At 35.9% G+C, this 18,134-nt stretch overlaps 1 protein-coding gene across 1 annotated transcript in view; it reads left to right on the plus strand.

Annotated features, from left to right (window-relative positions):
- The first annotated feature begins 774 nt into the window (after positions 1-774).
- Arhgef33 (Rho guanine nucleotide exchange factor 33) overlaps positions 775-18,134 on the plus strand; it is a 46,524-nt gene continuing 29,164 nt past the window's right edge. The window contains exons 1-7 of the mRNA XM_076833519.2: positions 775-799; positions 2,770-2,819; positions 10,285-10,449; positions 10,998-11,119; positions 12,459-12,604; positions 15,387-15,446; positions 16,704-16,928. Of these exons, the coding sequence (XP_076689634.1) occupies positions 775-799; positions 2,770-2,819; positions 10,285-10,449; positions 10,998-11,119; positions 12,459-12,604; positions 15,387-15,446; positions 16,704-16,928 (793 nt within the window). The remainder of the gene's footprint in view (positions 800-2,769; positions 2,820-10,284; positions 10,450-10,997; positions 11,120-12,458; positions 12,605-15,386; positions 15,447-16,703; positions 16,929-18,134) is intronic.

Genomic DNA, 18,134 nt, shown 5'->3' on the forward strand with positions numbered 1-18,134 from the left:
ATTGCTGTCTTTACAACTCCTCCTATTTCTTAGAAAGTAAAAAGTATATCCAGTCAATCTGCCTTAGGAAATCTGTCAGTGTCCGTTGGGGTAGGGACATCTGAGTGGCAGGTCCTATGTCATGTGTCCCTCCCCTTAGCTGCAAGGGAGAATAGGAGAACCTGGCACTTTCAGCCTTAATAGGTACATAAGTGGGTGAGGATTCCTCAAACATAGGAAAGGGTTAAAATCCTGGAGGTCTAAAAGAGGTCCCATGATCACACTGGGTTCAAGGGAACCTACCAGATACTGGAAATGGGGATAAGACCATCAGAAAACTTAGCTATTTAAAGAAATAGAAATATGTGCACCAGCCTTCACACTTGCCAAAGGCTTTTCTTCTTAAGATAATTTCTCTGAACTATACCTTGTTAATAGAATCAGTGGGCCTAACATTAGTTTATTTGATCCAAAAAAGAATGTAGCAAATTAAAAGCCACCATAATTTTTGAGCAATGAATTTCATACTTAAAAATGATTATCTCCCTTTAAGTTTTAAGCTACATATTTATTCAATTTAATATTTTTATTCTTCTAAAATTATGTAAACCTCAAGATGTGTTCAATTTTTTTTTCATGTTAACACATAAAGCGAGTTGGGTTTCTTCATTAGTTCTTCCTGCTATCCCTATTCTTTATTTCAATCCACAGGTGCAGGGAAGGGGAGGTGGCCTGATCAGGACAATGATGATGCAATGTTGAAGAATAAGCTGGAGGAGAGAAGTAACAGGCACCATGGAAAAAACCAAAACAAAGCAAGGTCAGATTTCCCCACGTCTTGCTTTAGAGCTCAGGATTCAATAAATGTAGGTTTTAGTCTTGTCTTACTACTCTCTCAAAACCTTGTTTCCCAGTTGGGCGCGGTGGCACACACCTGTACTCCCAGGGACTTAGAAGCCTGAGGCAGGAGAATTTCAAGTTCAAGAGCAATCTCAGTGATTTATTAAGACCTTTAGCAACTAAGAAACACCCTGTCTCAAAATTTAAGAATAATCAAAAGGTCTGGGGATATGACTCAGAGGTAAAGCATCCCTGAGTTCAATCCCCAGAACTGAAAAAAAAAAAAAAACCCTAAAAACCAAACATCATTTCCCTGTCATCATATAATGACCATGAAGATTGTAGACTTGCTGGCAAATAGGAAATGTCATCTATATAAAATTTGGCTTAATTTGTTATCTTATTATTATTTTTTTCAGTAGTACCCTTAGGACTGCCTCAGAACAACATGCTCAGTGAGGACAACATACAGATAATCCAACCCCTTCTTAGCTAGCCTGGAAGCACAAGAACTTTCTCTTTTCTTTTTCTTTTTCTTAGTACTGATGATTGAACCCAAGAGCACTCTATCATCGAGCTTCATCCCAGCCCTTTTTCATTTTTTTTTTTTTTTTTATTTTGAGACAGGGTCTAGCTAAGTTGCTGAGGCTGGCCTCAAACTTGTGATCTTCTTGCCTCAGTCTCCTGAGTTGCTGGGATTACAGACACTTGTGGTGTCCAGCTTGAGTTTTCCCTTTTCATCTTTACCATTTAGGAGCAACCACACAGAAGTTTCTGTTACAATCTCCAATTTATGGATGAGGAAACAGTCATGGAGAAGTCAGGCTGCAACTACAAAATGTCGAGGCTAGGTCTGGGATTCTGGTCTGTGTTCCCAAGTCTTGATTCTTGCTGTTATGCCAGGCTGTTGGGTCATAGTATAAAATGGACTAAAAAATTCTTACTCAAGATTATATTGGGAGTTTTTGGTAATCTTAAAATATCTGGATTTCACATGAACTGTGTATTGAGTTACATATTATTTATGAACTTAATGTTTTGCACATCTCGGGAGAACAATATGCATATTCAGGCAACCAAATGTCTGCAACCAGAGGTTTCATCTATCAACTGCTCAATTCATATATATATTTAACACAACAGAACATTAGCCAAACAGATGATCAAGGAGCTAAATGTGTCACATGGGTTGTCTTGCCTTATCTTCAGGGAGAACCCATGTGGTTCTGGAAGGTACAATGTAGGCCAATGTTTATCCTCTGTAGGTTGTAAATTATTTTTGCAACTCATGCCTTCCCCCTCTATTTTTTTTTTTGCCCTGTATTTCCCAGTCTCCACTATTGATAATACTGTTCTATTTCCACCTATATTCTTCACAGACCTTTTCATTGACAATTTCCTTCTATTAGCCCTCTTACCATGCAAGAGAGTGAGATTCTCTTTGCTAATTTTGGCAATGATAGGAGGGCAGAGTTCAGAAGTATGGCAAGGATCAGAGGTAGGAGAAGCAAGGGACATTTATATAGTTGTCCTGAAACTAGTAAATGACAACTGGACTGGTACCTTCATGGACAGGAAGAACAGCCTTCTTGGCATTAGAACCACCCCCTCAAGTAAACTTCAGTCAGCTCAAGAATATGAGGGAGACACTTCTTGTGCATTCCTTCTTTTCTATTTAAAGATCACTAAATATTCAGTTTGGCCAAAAACTTCCCCACTGTGGTAGAATATGGTTTTCTTCTACAAGATTTCTATTAAATAGATTTGGTTTGTTTGTTGGGATGTAAACAGAAAAACCAGTTATATCCAGCTTATTTTTTGTTCTCGAATCAATGTTATGGAGTTATATATAGAGAATTCTGTAGGATCTCTATTCCCTGTATATATTTATGAGATAGGATAAGGACAAAACAAGTTGTTTTGATTAAACAAAGCTTTTTCTTTCTACAGGAGAGAATGAACATATGCCGGTGAATAGTCCTTCCACACAGATTTACCAGGTAAAGACAAATAGATTGTTTTAAATGCTCCCACATGTGACAGTGGTGACTGTCGGTTGCATGCAGAGATTTTTGGCACTCACAAGTGCTTCCACGTACATTTGTTCTCTTCACAAGATTGAGATAGACAGGGCAGAGGGCCTCTCACATTGTACATTTGAGAGAAGCAATTATTGTAGGACAAATTATTCAGTTTATAAAATGTAGCACTACTATCCCATCTCAGCTCTGCTTTTCTCACCTGATGCTACAGTCACATTGGCCCTTACATCATACAATATAACAGTTTCATCAGAGAGGAGGAACAAGCAAGCTCCCTAAGTTCTTTTCTGCTAAATAGTTCCCTATTTTAGCAGAAAGAACTGAGAATTGAAAGGAGCTATCATTGCAAGTGTTCAAATATGGTGGTAGAAAAATTTTAAGCTTTTTTTAAAACAATGGGAACAATTTGATTTACAAAGAAGATAAAAAATCTGCAAAAGAGAACTGGGGTTGTAACTCAGTGGTAGAGTGCTTGCCTAGTAGGTGTGAGGCACTGGGTTTGATTCTCAGCACTGTATATAAAATAAAGTCCATTAACAACTAGAAAAAAAAGTCTGCAAAACATCTTTTCAGCAAGAGTGACATCAGGTGCTTTGGCTCTGTCAACGGAATTTATTTGGCTTCTATCTTTCAAACTGTAAAATTGAAGAAAATTTCTATCTTTAAAAATCACGGAAATTTATTCTGACATAATTTAGAATATATAAGGCTAGGGAAATCCATGTTCCTCTCTAGGCTTAAGACAGTATTATCTGGAATACATGAGAAAGACTAGGTATTGACAGATCTTAGCAGAGGTTGAGAGAAAAGTCCTTTTTAAGCTGGTTTTAAGCCCTGGTAACCAGGAAAAGGAGTTGTCTTTCAAGATGAAGAATTGGAGTCCAGAGGAACAGATAGTTTAGGAGAAATAGTTTTAAATTGGTTGAGTTTAAGTGACAGCAAGAGTGAAAATAGCAACTAGTACCCAGAAATATCATGCAAGAGTTCAAATGGTATGGGACCACTGAGGCAAACCAGAACAGGATTATGAAAATATTTTTAAACATATTGTTTCTAGACTTAAATCAGTCCTGGGAAATTGTAGAGAAAGCAGCCTTTAATTTAATTTATATTTACTGAGTAGTTACTATGTGCAAAGTCTACTATTTAGTCTAATGGGAGGTTAAACAGATAAAACATTCTCATTGATTTTTAAGTGTCTACAACCTAGAAAACACATATGCTAGATAGTTCTTGCAAGGAAAGTTTTTGAAAAGATTACAGTGGAGGCACTGATTAAAACTACAGGGAGAGATGAATTAGTGTAGACTAAATGATTTGAGGTAGGCATTTAAGGACAAGTTGGTCATTTGACAAGTGGATATGAGAAGGCTAAGTAGGCAGCGAGACCAGTTCAAACGAAGGCCAAGAAGCAGAGTTGGTCTTCACTTGGTGTTGATTTGGTGCCTCACTGATCCAAGGCCTCTCTCTAAATGCTTTCCTTGCCCACTTCTCATCTGACCTGTGTATGGCATTTGAATCAGTGTGAGTACCTCTTTAAACTCAGGTATGATTTAAAGTCTATTATAGATTTTATGTAGGTCATTCCCTGGATATTGGCTAAATATAGCTGCGATGGGGGTGGCCTCATTAGCTTATCATATCACAAACCCAAATACATCTGTTCACAGTGGAATATACAAAGCAGTAAAAGTGAAGTTGGTCTAGGTGACCCCTGTGACACTATTATAATCCCATCCTTGTTTTAAAAGAACTTTTCCTAAGTCTGTTTACTACAAGCAACTTTTAACCAAAAAGAAGTAAAGAAGAAGAGGAAAGAGGGATGTGGGAAGGAGTTATCTATAAGAGAATACTTATTACAAGGGAAACTATCTGAAGCAAAATATGAAATTTCAGCAATTCTGTATCTCCATATTTTATTTTCTTGATAGATCTCTTCCCTTCTTGACATTATCGGATGTAGTAACTTTCTTTTTAAAAATTGTCTGTCTCCTCATCTAGAATGTAAGCTCTAAGGGCAGGGATTTAGTCCATTTTGCTCTTTGTGTATTCTCAGCATAAAGCACAGTGCTTGGGATATAATGCATATTCGATAAATATTAGTTGAATAAATGAATTAATGAATATATGCAAGATGTGTATATTGCTTTGAGACAAAAGATCTGATGTAGTCATTGTCTGGTGTCAGTGTTGGGAAACCTGATTCTTTGGGGAAAAAAAGAAGAGATCCTCACTTCATACTCTAATCAAAACAATCTCCAAAAGGTTTGTCAAAAAGTTTAAGTATAAAAACCAAATCAAAAGTTTTAAAATAAGTATTTTGTTTCTGTATGTAAGTGTCTTTTTATGTTAAAAAAAGTTGACAGAAATCACAAAAAAAGGGTTTGAGAGTTTATTCACATCTTAATTTACAACTTTGTCAACATAAAAACATCTTAAACAAATTAAAAAACAAATAACTAAATGCTTTCAACAACTATTGCAAAAGCTTAATGATATAGAAATAGCTCATGAAAATGGATTATTCCAAGACCCAAATAGAAAATGGGCAAAGAAAACAAATAATTTTCCAAAGTAAAGTTATAGATAGCTTAGTTAATAAACAAGAAAAAGTTGACGCTCAAAAAAGTAATGATTAAAATAAGAAGCATTATTTTTTGATTATCTACTTTAGCAAATAATAAGATAATATTTAGTTCTCGTGTATAAATTGGTAGAAACTTTAAGAAAAATTATTAGTTAAAATGCAGGAAATGTGTTCAAATGTTCAATCCATCACTGGCTCCCTGTCCTATAACTATTGGATAGATTTGACCTCCTTGGTGACAGTAAGATACAGTAATCCACATCAGGTCCCAGAAGTCAAAAGGAAAATGAGTACTACTGTCTCCCAGTGCATTCCAGGTAGAATTACCTCCAGAACATCAATCAGTGTGAATATACAATTACCCGTTGGGTTTTTAGGCTCAGGATATTCTCCTTTATTCCATCCCAACTGTATTTTTTCTCTCATCCTGAATTCCTGGCACATATACCTTTCAAAGTCATTGAATGAGATCTCTTCTCCAGATTCAGGTGATGGTGTTTCATCCCTGATGACTTCATTTTGCATATGGATTTTTTCAAATTATAGTTCATTAAAACAAAAAGGGGGTTGGTGTGGTAACTGCAAAATTTAATTCCAGCCAACCCTCACACCAATGACTGGTACTCCAAGGGTGTTTTTTTGGTTTTTTTGGCTCACTTGTAGTTTTAGGAATGTAAACATTGTGGCTTCCTCCAATTCTATTGTTTACACTTCATATATCTTATTATACAAGACACAGTTTCCTAAATCCACAAATTTAGGACCTTATGTCCCATACGATTGCTTCCAAGAATATGCAACCATAATATTATAAATTTTCAAACCCACTGGCCAAATATATTTTATAGAACTATTAATTAATTGAATATTTGCCTCCCTATAATGTAGTAGATTTTTCCCTTTGGGTCAGATCTTACTATCTTTGACTCATAGTAATTTCATATTTCAGAATTTATCCTATTGGCAATATAAACAAAATATATGCAAAGCTTTAAATAAAAAGCAGGATATGACAGCATTATTTATAATCTTAAAAAATAACAAATAAATTTTTACCAAGAGTAAATGAATAGGTAAACTCTGGCATATTTTATATGATAAAATAGGATGTAGCCATTAAAAACTAGACATATAGAAAACATTTTGAAGGCTATGGGAGAGGGCATATGAGAATCAAAGGGCAAAAAAAAAGAGGGGAAGATATCTCTAGTGTGATCTCAACCATATAAATGTCTGTATTTCTATACATATAATGAAATGGAAAAAAATGAATAAATTGAAATGATGAGATTTAGGGTGATTCTTATTTTTCTTCTTTTTCTCTATAATTAAAATAATTGAAGAAAATAACTTAGGTACCGAAAGGACCTCTAACTGAAAAATTATGGGAACCAGTCCTACAGTAATAGGTTTCATCATCCAAACTGCCATTGAACTTTTTCTAGGATTTGTAAGTCTTGGCTGAGCCTCAGGGTTTTTTTTTGTTGTTGATGTTTTTGTTTTTGCCATTGAGGAATGTTCTAACCCCAGAGAAGTTAAACTCTTCTAGGCCTGTAGTGTACCCAGGGATGAATAAGACAACTTTCTAACACAGCAGCCTTCGCCTCAGCATCAGCGTCGTCATGAAAGGATGATTTCTGCAGGAGAGTAGAGCCATAGACTAGGAAATTGCTGTTGATGTTCAAATTACTTACTATCCACTTAGTGCTTTAAATCATTGCATTTCTGGGGGATCAATAAAGAGGCCTAAATAAAATTGGAAGATGGAAGTTGGCAGAGAGAACAAGTTTCTTCTGCAGTGACTCTGGTTCAGGGGGAAACCAAAGCAACCACCCCAGCATCCTTGCCATTATGTGCTACTCCAAAACACATGACCTTTTGCCCTTGTGAAGTCCAGTGTGGTAGGAATTTGACATGCCTTGTGGAGTTTTCCTAAACCTTGACGTTAGGACTTTGCAGAGTTCCCAAGGCATAGGCACAGTCTCTTGAATTTACCTCTTGGTAGCCTCCTGACCTTGGTCATGTGGCAGAAAGGAATGGGAAGTTTATGTAAAAACAAAACAAAACAAGCTGGAATTCATGAGGAATTTAGTTTGAGGCCTGACAGATCTTTGGTGGAAACCAAATTGGAAGACACTGATTAAAAATCATCTTCAGAAGAGTTCAGAAGCCAAGAAGGGAAAGAAAATTGAGGAGCAGAAATTAACAGCAGGAAATAGGAGGAATTCCGACTCCTCTCCCCCATTTCTTTGAGCCTAAGCTGCCCTCTGTGGAACCCTAGGCTTTGAAGTTCAAGTCTTCCCTGAACCTACCTCCAGTGGGAGCCCGCCCCCAGCGGCAGAATGGAGGGATCATAACCTCTCTAGAGCAGCTTCATGAAAAAATCAACGGGATGAGGACCGTGTTCAATTCGCTGGAGAACAAGGTAGACACCTGTTTCTAATCCTTGGGGTGGGCAGTGGGCTGTCAGATGAGAATGTTGAAGAGAGAGCAGAGAAAAGATGTTCAGACACTCATCTTCTGGTTCCTTTTTATTCCCAAGCCTGTGAATGGTCAGGTTGGTATGAACAACCAATCTGTCCCAGCTAAAGATAGTAAGAGCCCTGTGCTGTCTCAGGTGTGTGATTATGCCCACAATGGCATCCCCTTCTTGGCTTGTCACTGGTTGTGAAGCTGTTTATAAAGTAGTAGTGTTACTTTTCTGGAAGAAATAAAGGGAGGAAGTAGACTGACACTCAGAACAGTTTTAGCATTCCCAGAGTCCCTTTATGATCTGGTTGTTAGGAACCTTCCAATGGTTTTACATTACTTTAGAGCTGAGTTTCTACAAGTGAGAAAAATCTTTTTCCCTAAGACTCTGCTGTTGCCTTTTGGCTTCCAGAAAAACTCCACATATCCACTTATAGGAGCAGTGATAATGAAACCTATTTCTATTGGGATAGTGGTTCCCCCCTTTTGTTTGATTCAAGTAGGAAACCTAAGATTTTCTTCTTTCAGTTTTAAAACTTGCATACTTTTTGCTCTGACGTTTATATAGCAATCAATTTTATTTTACTCACAGAAGATGAGTTTATATGATAAAAATTAACAGATCAGAAAGTAGTTGATTTAATCCATCATAATGGTTTAGTACACATGCTAAGATCAATCATAAAGATTAGTTTTAATTAAAAATTTTTGGAATCAGACTCAGATTGCTCATGTTGTTTCTAAGTCTTTGAGCCCTAAACACTTAATAAGTTCTGATTTTTTTTTCTAAAAATGATTTCTTTTCTTCTTATTTTTCCCTATTTCCAGTCCTAGAAAGAGACCATTTGTGAAACACATTTAAACAACAACAATAACAACAAATACTGGTTTTTAAAACACAGGGTAGGATACTGATTCGTTTTATAGTAGAATGTGTTGATTCAAATTGAAACCATTTGGATGACTTGATTCTGAAAATATATAGAAGTACACATATGAAGACACTTTCTTGGTGGATATTTTAAATTATAGAAAAAACCTTCCAGACCATTATGTCTTGAAGAAAGATGTGAAGTTAAGAACTCCTCTACCTAGCTGGGTATAAGGTCATATGTATCAAGAAAGTAATGTTGTTGTCTTGCTATCCTATATTATCTTAATTTATTGTTTGTTGAAAATTCATTTTTCATTGTTCAGAAAATAAAACCGGACCTTTAGAAGTGCTCCATTTTCTCCACTTTTCTGTTTGTATTTAACTTTTTGATTTGTCACATAAAGAGGAAATAATTAATTTTTAAAAATACCTGTGTACTAAGCATATGACATAGTAGGTGCCTTACCCACATTTACTCATTTAATTTTCAAAATATCCCTGTGAAATAAACATTATTATAATTATCTTAAAGATAAGGAAACTGCTGCAAAAGAGCTCTCTAGGAGAGAGCTAGGATTTGTACCCAACCTAATTCTGAAATTATTACCTCACCACGGTGGGGAACTTGAAAATAGAAGTCCAATGTGGGCAGTCCTTCGACAGACTGGACTGCTGAAGATGATTCACATCACCATCAACATGCCACACTTCTGCCATTACAGATACTTCTATGCCTTCCTTACGGATTAAAGCCTGTTGTCATGGAAAATGCCCAAGATAAGAAAGAAAGAAAGAAAGAAAGAAAGAAAGAAAGAAAGAAAGAAAGAAAGAAAGAAAGAAAGACAGACACTTCTTTTTCTCTTTCAAAGAAATTATCATTATTTCTAGGTATTATTGTTCTTATTATTTAACTTTTTAAGGAAAAAAAAAACAACCCTGAATTTCTTTATCATCTCTTAATAACCAAGAGGAATGTGACCTATCCGTTCTTTCACAGAATTCAGAGTTGCTGTATTAAGATTGTCTTTTTCACATACTTACATGGCTTTTTAAGTAGACTGCATTTTAATCAAAAGCTGTGAAATGAAAGTAGTTTGCAGGGGCATGCATAAATTTAATTGATTGTTTTATTGCCAAGCTTCAACATATTCTGTATAAAGAAGACAAATGGGGCCAAGTTTCCCTTAAGTTGTCCAAATTTAGTAAATGAAGTCTGTAGATTGTCAAGAGCCTGGTTTCTCTCTCTCTCTCTCTCTCTCTCTCTCTCTCTCTCTCTCTCTCTTTTGTGTAGTGCTTGGGATTGAACCAAGGGCCTTGTACATGCCAGGCAAGCACTCTACCAACTGAGCAATATCACTAGATCAAGAGCCTGGTTTCTTGAGAAAAGAAAAAAAAAAAAAAAAAAGAACAAGAAGAGGAAGAATTCAAGGAGCCAGTGGTGCCATTTATAATAATTTACAGCAAATTGAGTTTATTTTTCATGCATTATTTAGTTGCAGGCCTTAGCCTCTGAACTGAAAACTGGATTCACAGAAGCAATGCAGGAACTGTCAAGAATCCAACATGGAGAATATGCTTTGGAAGAAAAGGTTAAGAGCTGTAGGTGTTCCATGGAAGAAAAAGTTACTGAGATGAAGAATTCATTAAACTATTTCAAGGTAGGTGCATCTTTTGTTTTCCAGCTGAAAAGAGGATGTTGGTGCTTTTCCCATAGCAGCCAGATATAAGAATTTTCCTCCTGGTGCATGGTGGCGCATATCTGTGATCCCATCAACCGGGGAGACTGAGGCAGGAGGATTGTGAATACAAAGCCAGCCTCAGCAACTCAATGAGGCCCTAAGCTACCTGACAAGACCCTGTCTCAAAATAAAAAGGTTTGGGGATGTGGCTCAATTGTTAAGCACATATGGGTTCAATCCTTGGTACCAAAAACAAACAAATAAACAAACAACCTAAACCAAAACAAACAAACAAAAAAGATTTTCTTTCTGAGCCACTCACTAGTTATCATGAAAAAAATATCTATTTCCTGTTTTTCTTTTTGGAGCTCTGTGTCAAAATCAGGGGCCACAATAGAAGTAAAATTTTTTATCTTATATTCATTCATTCAATAAGTATGTACTAAAAACTTATGGAGTGCTACATATTATGTTCTATGCTTTTACCCTACATACCAGTTTGAAATATAGCAATGCTTATTTTTTAGGAAGAGCTGAGCAATGCCATGTCAATGATCCAGGCTATCACTTCCAAACAAGAAGAAATGCAACAGAAAATTGAACAGCTTCAACAGGAGAAGAGAAGAGAATCTCGAAAAGTTAAAGCCAAGTGAGTATTTTTAAGCTATTTACTAAAAAGAACTTTAAGAAAGAAAATGCCTATTAAAACCACAATCAGTTTCTTAAAGTGATCATATAATGTGCTGGTGAGCATGTAGAACAACTGGAACTCACACACTGATGGTAGGAAGTAGTACAATCATCTTTGGAAAACAATTTCCAAATTTCTGAAGGTTTCTTTAATTTATTTAAAGATAATAAAATTTTTAAGAAATTTACTATACAAAGAATATTACTAAAATAAATATTTGTAAATAAAGGAAATTAAATTCTTCTTTAAAAATATTTACCAGGAGCTGGGGTTGTGGCTCAGAGGTAGAACGCTCACCTACCCTGCATGAAGCACTGGGTTCAATCCTCAGCACCACATAAAAATAAAATAAAAATATTAAAAAAATATTTACTAAAGGCAAACTCATAGCAAGAGCTTATAGAAAGGCATTGAGAGTACCTTGCCCTCTATTAATAATAAAGCTAGCTGACCACTGAGCTCTGCCAGTCAGCATATGATGGCAGGTATACAGCCAGAAAAGTTGGTTAATATAAAAATGAATGATAACTATTAAATATAAAAATTCATTTAATATAATATGATATGAAATGAAAATGATATGAAATGGCATGTATATGTTGATTACAACAGTAAAAATATGTGAAATAACCAGAAAGATATTTTTTTTAAATAATAATTGTTGTGCTAAGACGGTGGGGCCACCAGTGATTTTCTTTTTTCTTTTTAAATTAATTTTCTAAAATTTCTCTAATGCTGCTATTATTTGACTCATATGATTGAAAGCAAATTGACATTCAACACTGTCTCAACTAAATTGAATCAAGTAAAGTTTCACCATTATGCATACATAATCTTCATTGTTAAGTTTTTGATGTTATTGAATTTAAGACAGAAATATGGGGATAATATTTGTGTGACCAGGTAGAATAGATTATGGTGTTCAGTTGAAGATCTACAGCTTTCAGGTACCTTTGAATTGCTTGCTTAAGCAAACGTGAATCATCCCAAGCAAATAGTCACTACTGCTAACTTTATAGATCCTGGTGACAGGGAACCAGTAACAGAAAAATAAGAGTGAAGGAATTACATTTAGAAGTGATTTGTAGTTATCTGAAGTCTTTCTTGGTTTTAGGTGATGAATTAAGTTAAACTGTACAAATTACTAGTATTGGACTTTTTAATTTACAAAAATAGCAATTTATACAATTCAACTTAATAATTTGGATATTTTCTTAAGCTGTTCTGGACTGAATTTCCTCCTAATCTATCAAGTACTAAGAACCAAAGTGACCTTGGGGTTGTTTCCCTTTCCTAGAAAAACTCAAAAAGAAGAACATGGCACACAGGCTGCGCCTGCACAACAAGCCCAAGGAAGCCCCTTCCGCTCCATCAATATCCCTGAACCTGTTCTGCCAAGTGAAGAATTCACAAATATTTTGCCATCTCAGGCCTATGAAAAAGGTATAGTTTGCAGACCACGGTGAACAAAACAAGTATTTCCCCCCTTATTTCTAGGTCTTAAATAATAGCAAAAGTAAAAATTTCCCTCTAATAAAAAAGGAGGCTCACAAGTCCTCCTTTTTTATTAGAGGGAAATCATGCATTGCTCAGAATTTTTCCTCTTTTCTGGAATTTAGAAGATTCTAGAGAACCTAAGAGATCCTGAGAGTCTATCCAACTTTAAAGATTTTATTTTTTGAGAAAATACTAATCTGGATTCTTCTAAATTCCAATTGGATTAAGAATAATTTATTGCACAATCAATACTGTACCAACCATATGAGATAAATGCTTTAAAAAAAATTCACTCGATAAAATCATTTTGTTGGTGGTGTAACTCAGTATCCATCTTTGTCTGGAAAATGAGAGCTAGTGCTGTCTATAGACTGAAATGGTCACCAACTACATATCTGCTCTTAGGGATGTGAGAACAGATATTACAAAATGGTACACTGGCAATACCAGCTTTCCAAGGGATGTGGTTACTGACCTGTATTCAATTCAGGAAAAAAAAATACATAAAACAAAAACCATTTACTACATTTTTGTACCCTTGACAAAACCTAGCAAAACTATTTACTAAAAAGAACTTTAAGAAAGAAAATGTCTATTAAAACCATAATCAGTTTCTTAAAGTGATCATATAATGTGCTGGTGAGCATGTGGAACAACTGGAACTCACACACTGATGGTAGGAAGTAGTACAATCAACTTTGAAAAACAATTTCCAAATTTCTGAAGGTTTCTTTAATTTATTTAAAGATAATAAATTTTTTTAAGAGAGAGGGAGAGAGAGAGAGAGAATTTTAATATATATATTTTTTTAGTTATCAGCGGACACAACATCTTTGTTTTGTATGTGGTGCTGAGGATCGAACCCGGGCCGCACGCATGCCAGGCGAGCTCGCTACCACTTGAGCCACATCCCCAGCCCCAAAGATAATAAAATTTTTAAGAAATTTACTATTCAAAGAATATTACTATAATAAATATTTGTAAATAAAGGAAATTAAATTTAATACTCCATTAAACTGGTTCTCTAGATTTCCTGATAGTTTTGGGTTTCTATTGAAATGCTTTCTTCTTTTGGCTGACACTGTTTTTCTGATTTTCCTCCTATTCTCTGATTTCTCCTTCTTAAATTCTTTTGAGTTCTTAATTTCTCTCAGAATAGGTCCAAACTCCTTAACACAGTTTACCAAGCAGTGTATTGGCTGGCCTCTGCTTTTCTCCTCAGATTTATCTTCTGTTACTGTCTATTTCTATCTCTATAGTCAAGCCACCCTGATACACCTTTAAGTCCTTCAATGCCGTATATATCTGGTGGCCTGTGACCCTTTACATTTGCTGATTCTCTCTACTTGTCTTGCTCTATCTCTCTTTAACTTTTCTAAGCCAACTCCTATTCATCCTCCAAGTTTTCTAGACCTTTAATGTTCATTCTTTAAAATGAGATTTGAATTCAGCAGGTTTGGGGTGGACTGAGCTTCTGCATTTACAATAATCACCCATGTCACATCAATGCTGCTTTTTAAGTCATAAAATACAAGAAAATACTCCAGGCACCATCCTTTCTGGTGTCCAGTTCTCCTCCCCACCAAATCCAGGTCAAGTGCACCTCTAATAAACTTTCATCGCACCTGTAATTCCTCTACCCACATCCAACCATCCATCCCAGGCACTTTCTAGATGGTGGACATAGTGATGAGAAAAACAACAAGAATTCACAGAGCCTTTGTGGTGAGGGAAGCAGACAATGAACAAGATCAGTAAAATTAAACCTTGCACAGTGGTGCCTGCCTGTAATCCCAGTGACTCAGGACGTAGGATGATCACAAGCTCGAAGCCACCCTCAACAACTGTGAGAGACCCTAAGCAATTGAGCAAGACCCTGTCTCAAAATAAAAAGTTTAAAAGGCTGGAAATGCAGCTCAGTGGTAGAGTGTCCATGTGTTAAATTCTCAGTACCAAATAATAATAATAGAAATACTAAGTAAATATGTAGTGTATTAGATGATGGTAAGTTAAGGAGAAAGTAAGTAGAGTAGGATTGCAATTTTAGATAGAGTGCTTGGTAAAATCTGAAGGAAGGAAGAAAATTGACCTATGAATATGAAGGGGAAGAAAGGGCACAGCTAGTGCCAAGGTCTTGGTGGGAACAGAACTGACGGGCCCAAAGAATAGCAAGAAGAGTATTGAAGCTAAAGCAGAGTGGACGAGGGAGAGAATTGGAAATATGATAAGAAGAAAGAAAGAAAGAGAGGGAGGGAGGGAGAAAGGAGGGAGAGACAGAGAAAAGAAATCAAACAAGCAGCAGAGAGAGCAAATATTCTAGGGCTGTGTGATGATTATGAGGACTTGGTCTTCTTACGCTGAAATGGGAAGCCATTGAAAGGCTAAGCAGAGGAGTCTGACTTACATTTTAACAGTATCATTCACCTCTCATTTTTATTATCATCATGGTTAAACAATAATTTTGCTCTTACAGTATTCCAGGTACTACTTTAAGTAGTTCTACCTACTTAATTCTTATGGCAATCATTTGAGGTAAGTACCACTGTCATATATATTTTGCAGCTGAGAAACAGCACTTGCCACACCATACTATAATTTTCTTCCTTTTGGCTGCTGTGTCTTTCCCAACAAAGTATAAAATCTATGAGTCTTTCAGTGCCTGGTTCATAGAAGGTTCTTAGTACATTGGTGGAATGAATGCTGAGTAAGAACTTTCCTTTCTCTGCAGCCCAAGAGTCCAGATCTGTTCATGTAGGAGAGAGTAATGTGAAGGGAATGATGGGTCCTGGTAAGTGGCTCTTCTGTTGGTTCTTTTTTCTTCCATCAATTCCACTCTTTCCCTCTTACATCTTTTCTGCCTCTACTCCCTCAGTCCCAAAACAAGCATGAAAGAATTCAGGCAAGGTAAAGCGTTGCTGTTGCTAAGATCCTAGGATGTGTGCTAGTGGGTCAGTGACTTGTTTAAACCCAGGAATGGGTGAAGGCCTGGGGAATAATCTTTGTTTTTTTTTCCTGGCTCCTTTCAATTACTAATGAATTAACATCTACTGAAATCTCACAGGTGACTGTTTCATGATGTAAGTTTCCCATGGACCACACATCTGTATGGTTTAATTCAAGTTATTTACTGAATTGACAATTTACCAGAATTTCATGTATTATTGCATCTTCCCTTTCCCTTCCTTTTTCCAATGTACATCATCAAGGTGAAGGGGATAGCAAAAGAAGACATTGTCTTTGGCATCCTTCTTCCTCCTCGTTCTGTTCTTCCTTCCCCACAATGTTGCTGGCACCTGGTGTGCTCACCTGAGAGGAGGCTAACATGAGGAGTCAGTACATGCTACTCTAAATTAGCTACAAGTTTATTTATTTACTTCTTTTTTATTATTATTATTATTATTGTTATTATTATTATTATTATTATTATTATTATTATATGTGTGGTGCTGGAGATTGAACCTGGAACTTTGCATATTCTACCACTGAGAAAAACTCCTAGCCCCATACCTTTATTTTAAAAACTCTATTTGTAGAGCCTATGTAAAAAGAGTAGAGGGTTTGTCTAGAGGCAGAGAGAGGTAACACCTTGCAGTTGGTGAAACTTTTGATCCTTAATTGTCATATTTAATCCTTGAAGGACAGTTGTTCACATACAGGGGCATATTAGCTGAGAGTTAGTAATGAACACTGTTTTTTTTCATTTCTTTTGTTAGGACATTTTATTGGTTGTTTTTAGTTATACCTGACAGTAGAGTTCATTTAAATATAAATATACAAGCATGGAAAGTTATGTCAGATTCATTTTTGTGTCTTTCCTTTTCCTATCTCCTTTTCCTTCCCTTCATTCCCCTTTGTCTAATCCTCTGAGCTTCTATTCTCCTTTCCCCTTTATTGTGGGTTAGCTTCCACATATCAGAGGAAACGTTTGATCTTTGGTTTTGGGGAATTGGCTTATTTCACTTAGCATGATAGGCTCCAGATACTGTTTTTTTTTTTTTGTTTTTTTTTTTTAAGAAAGATCTTGACAGCAGGTGTTATTTTACAGGAGTGAACCCAACAACTCCAGAAGCAGATGAAAACCTCAAGTCTTGTCTCTCAGCTGATATCCAGCCCAAAGGCCACCTCTCATCTGGTGTATGGAGGCAGCCAAAGGATGGCAAAGAATGGGGCGAAGAATATGTCACAAAAGACCACCCAGATAAACTCAAGGAAACTGGCCAGGGTAGACACAGCTCCCTGGAGAATGTTTTATGTGAAACCTCTTTAGCTGGTAAGTTTCACAGGTAATGCAGGTTAAAATTTTAAAGTATAAGGTATACCAGGGCTTGGAACCAAAGGGCTAGAATCCTGGCAATGTAGATCCAGTGGACAAATGTGACACCTAGTCTCTGGGTTCTTTTTCAGATGAAGCAATCAAAGGCCACAGAGGTAAAGGGACTCACCAGAGGTCACATGGCCTGTTGGGTATTAGCCTAGATTTTGCATGTCCATGACATTTAGCAATATAGTGCTTTGGAAATAAAAACCAACATAAGGTTGGTGGAGAAGAAGGCAAAACTTCATGAACTATTTAGTGATGTGGAATCTTCAAAATATAAACCTTTTATTAATAGTTCTCTACCGAAATACCAATCACTAGAACAGGTTCTCTCCTCCCTCCCTCTTTCCTTCCTGCCATGATCATTACTGAACACTTATCTATGTTCAAACAATGGCATTTCCTACAATGGAGGGTAATTTTTTAAACTAAATTTTATTTTTATTATCAAATACATTAAAAATTAAATAGTACTAAAAGGTTTGTTATAAAAAAAACAGCAGCAACCACTTTGAGCTCTTTTGGCAGTTTCTTCTGGTACTTGTTCCCAGCTTTTTAAAAAATGTCTGTGCTACTATTTTGCAAACGGTACTTTATTAAAGGTTAATTTATAGCTAGAGATAAAATTCACAGAGTGTATATTTAAGATTCTTGACTTTTTATGTATGTGTATCCACAGTGATCATCACTCAGATCAACATATACAATATTTTTACTACCCCAGAAAGTTCTCATAACCTTCCAATCAATATCTAACCAAAAAACTTCTACTATGTCTTCTACTACCATAAATTACTTTTGTCAGTTTTCAAACTTCACATGAATGGAACTGTATGGTATGTGCTTTTTTTGTGTCTGGCTTCTTTCTCTCAATATAATGTTTTTTTGAGATTCACTTATATTATGGAGTTATTAATTCCATTTTATTAATCACACTAAATGAATATACTACATTTTTTTAAAAATTCATTCTTCGATGATGAGCATTTCTACTGCTACCAGTTTGGGACTATTACTAATTAAACTGCTATGAATATTCTCATACAAATGTTTTAAGTACATACCCTATTTATCTTGGGTTTACACCTAGAAGTGGAATCTCTGTTGTAGAGGCTAAGGTTATATTTAAGAGAAATGTCAAACAGTTTTCTGAAGTGG

This window comes from Callospermophilus lateralis, chromosome 14 (genome assembly GCF_048772815.1).
Source record: "Callospermophilus lateralis isolate mCalLat2 chromosome 14, mCalLat2.hap1, whole genome shotgun sequence".
NCBI classification, from domain to species: domain Eukaryota; kingdom Metazoa; phylum Chordata; class Mammalia; order Rodentia; family Sciuridae; genus Callospermophilus; species Callospermophilus lateralis.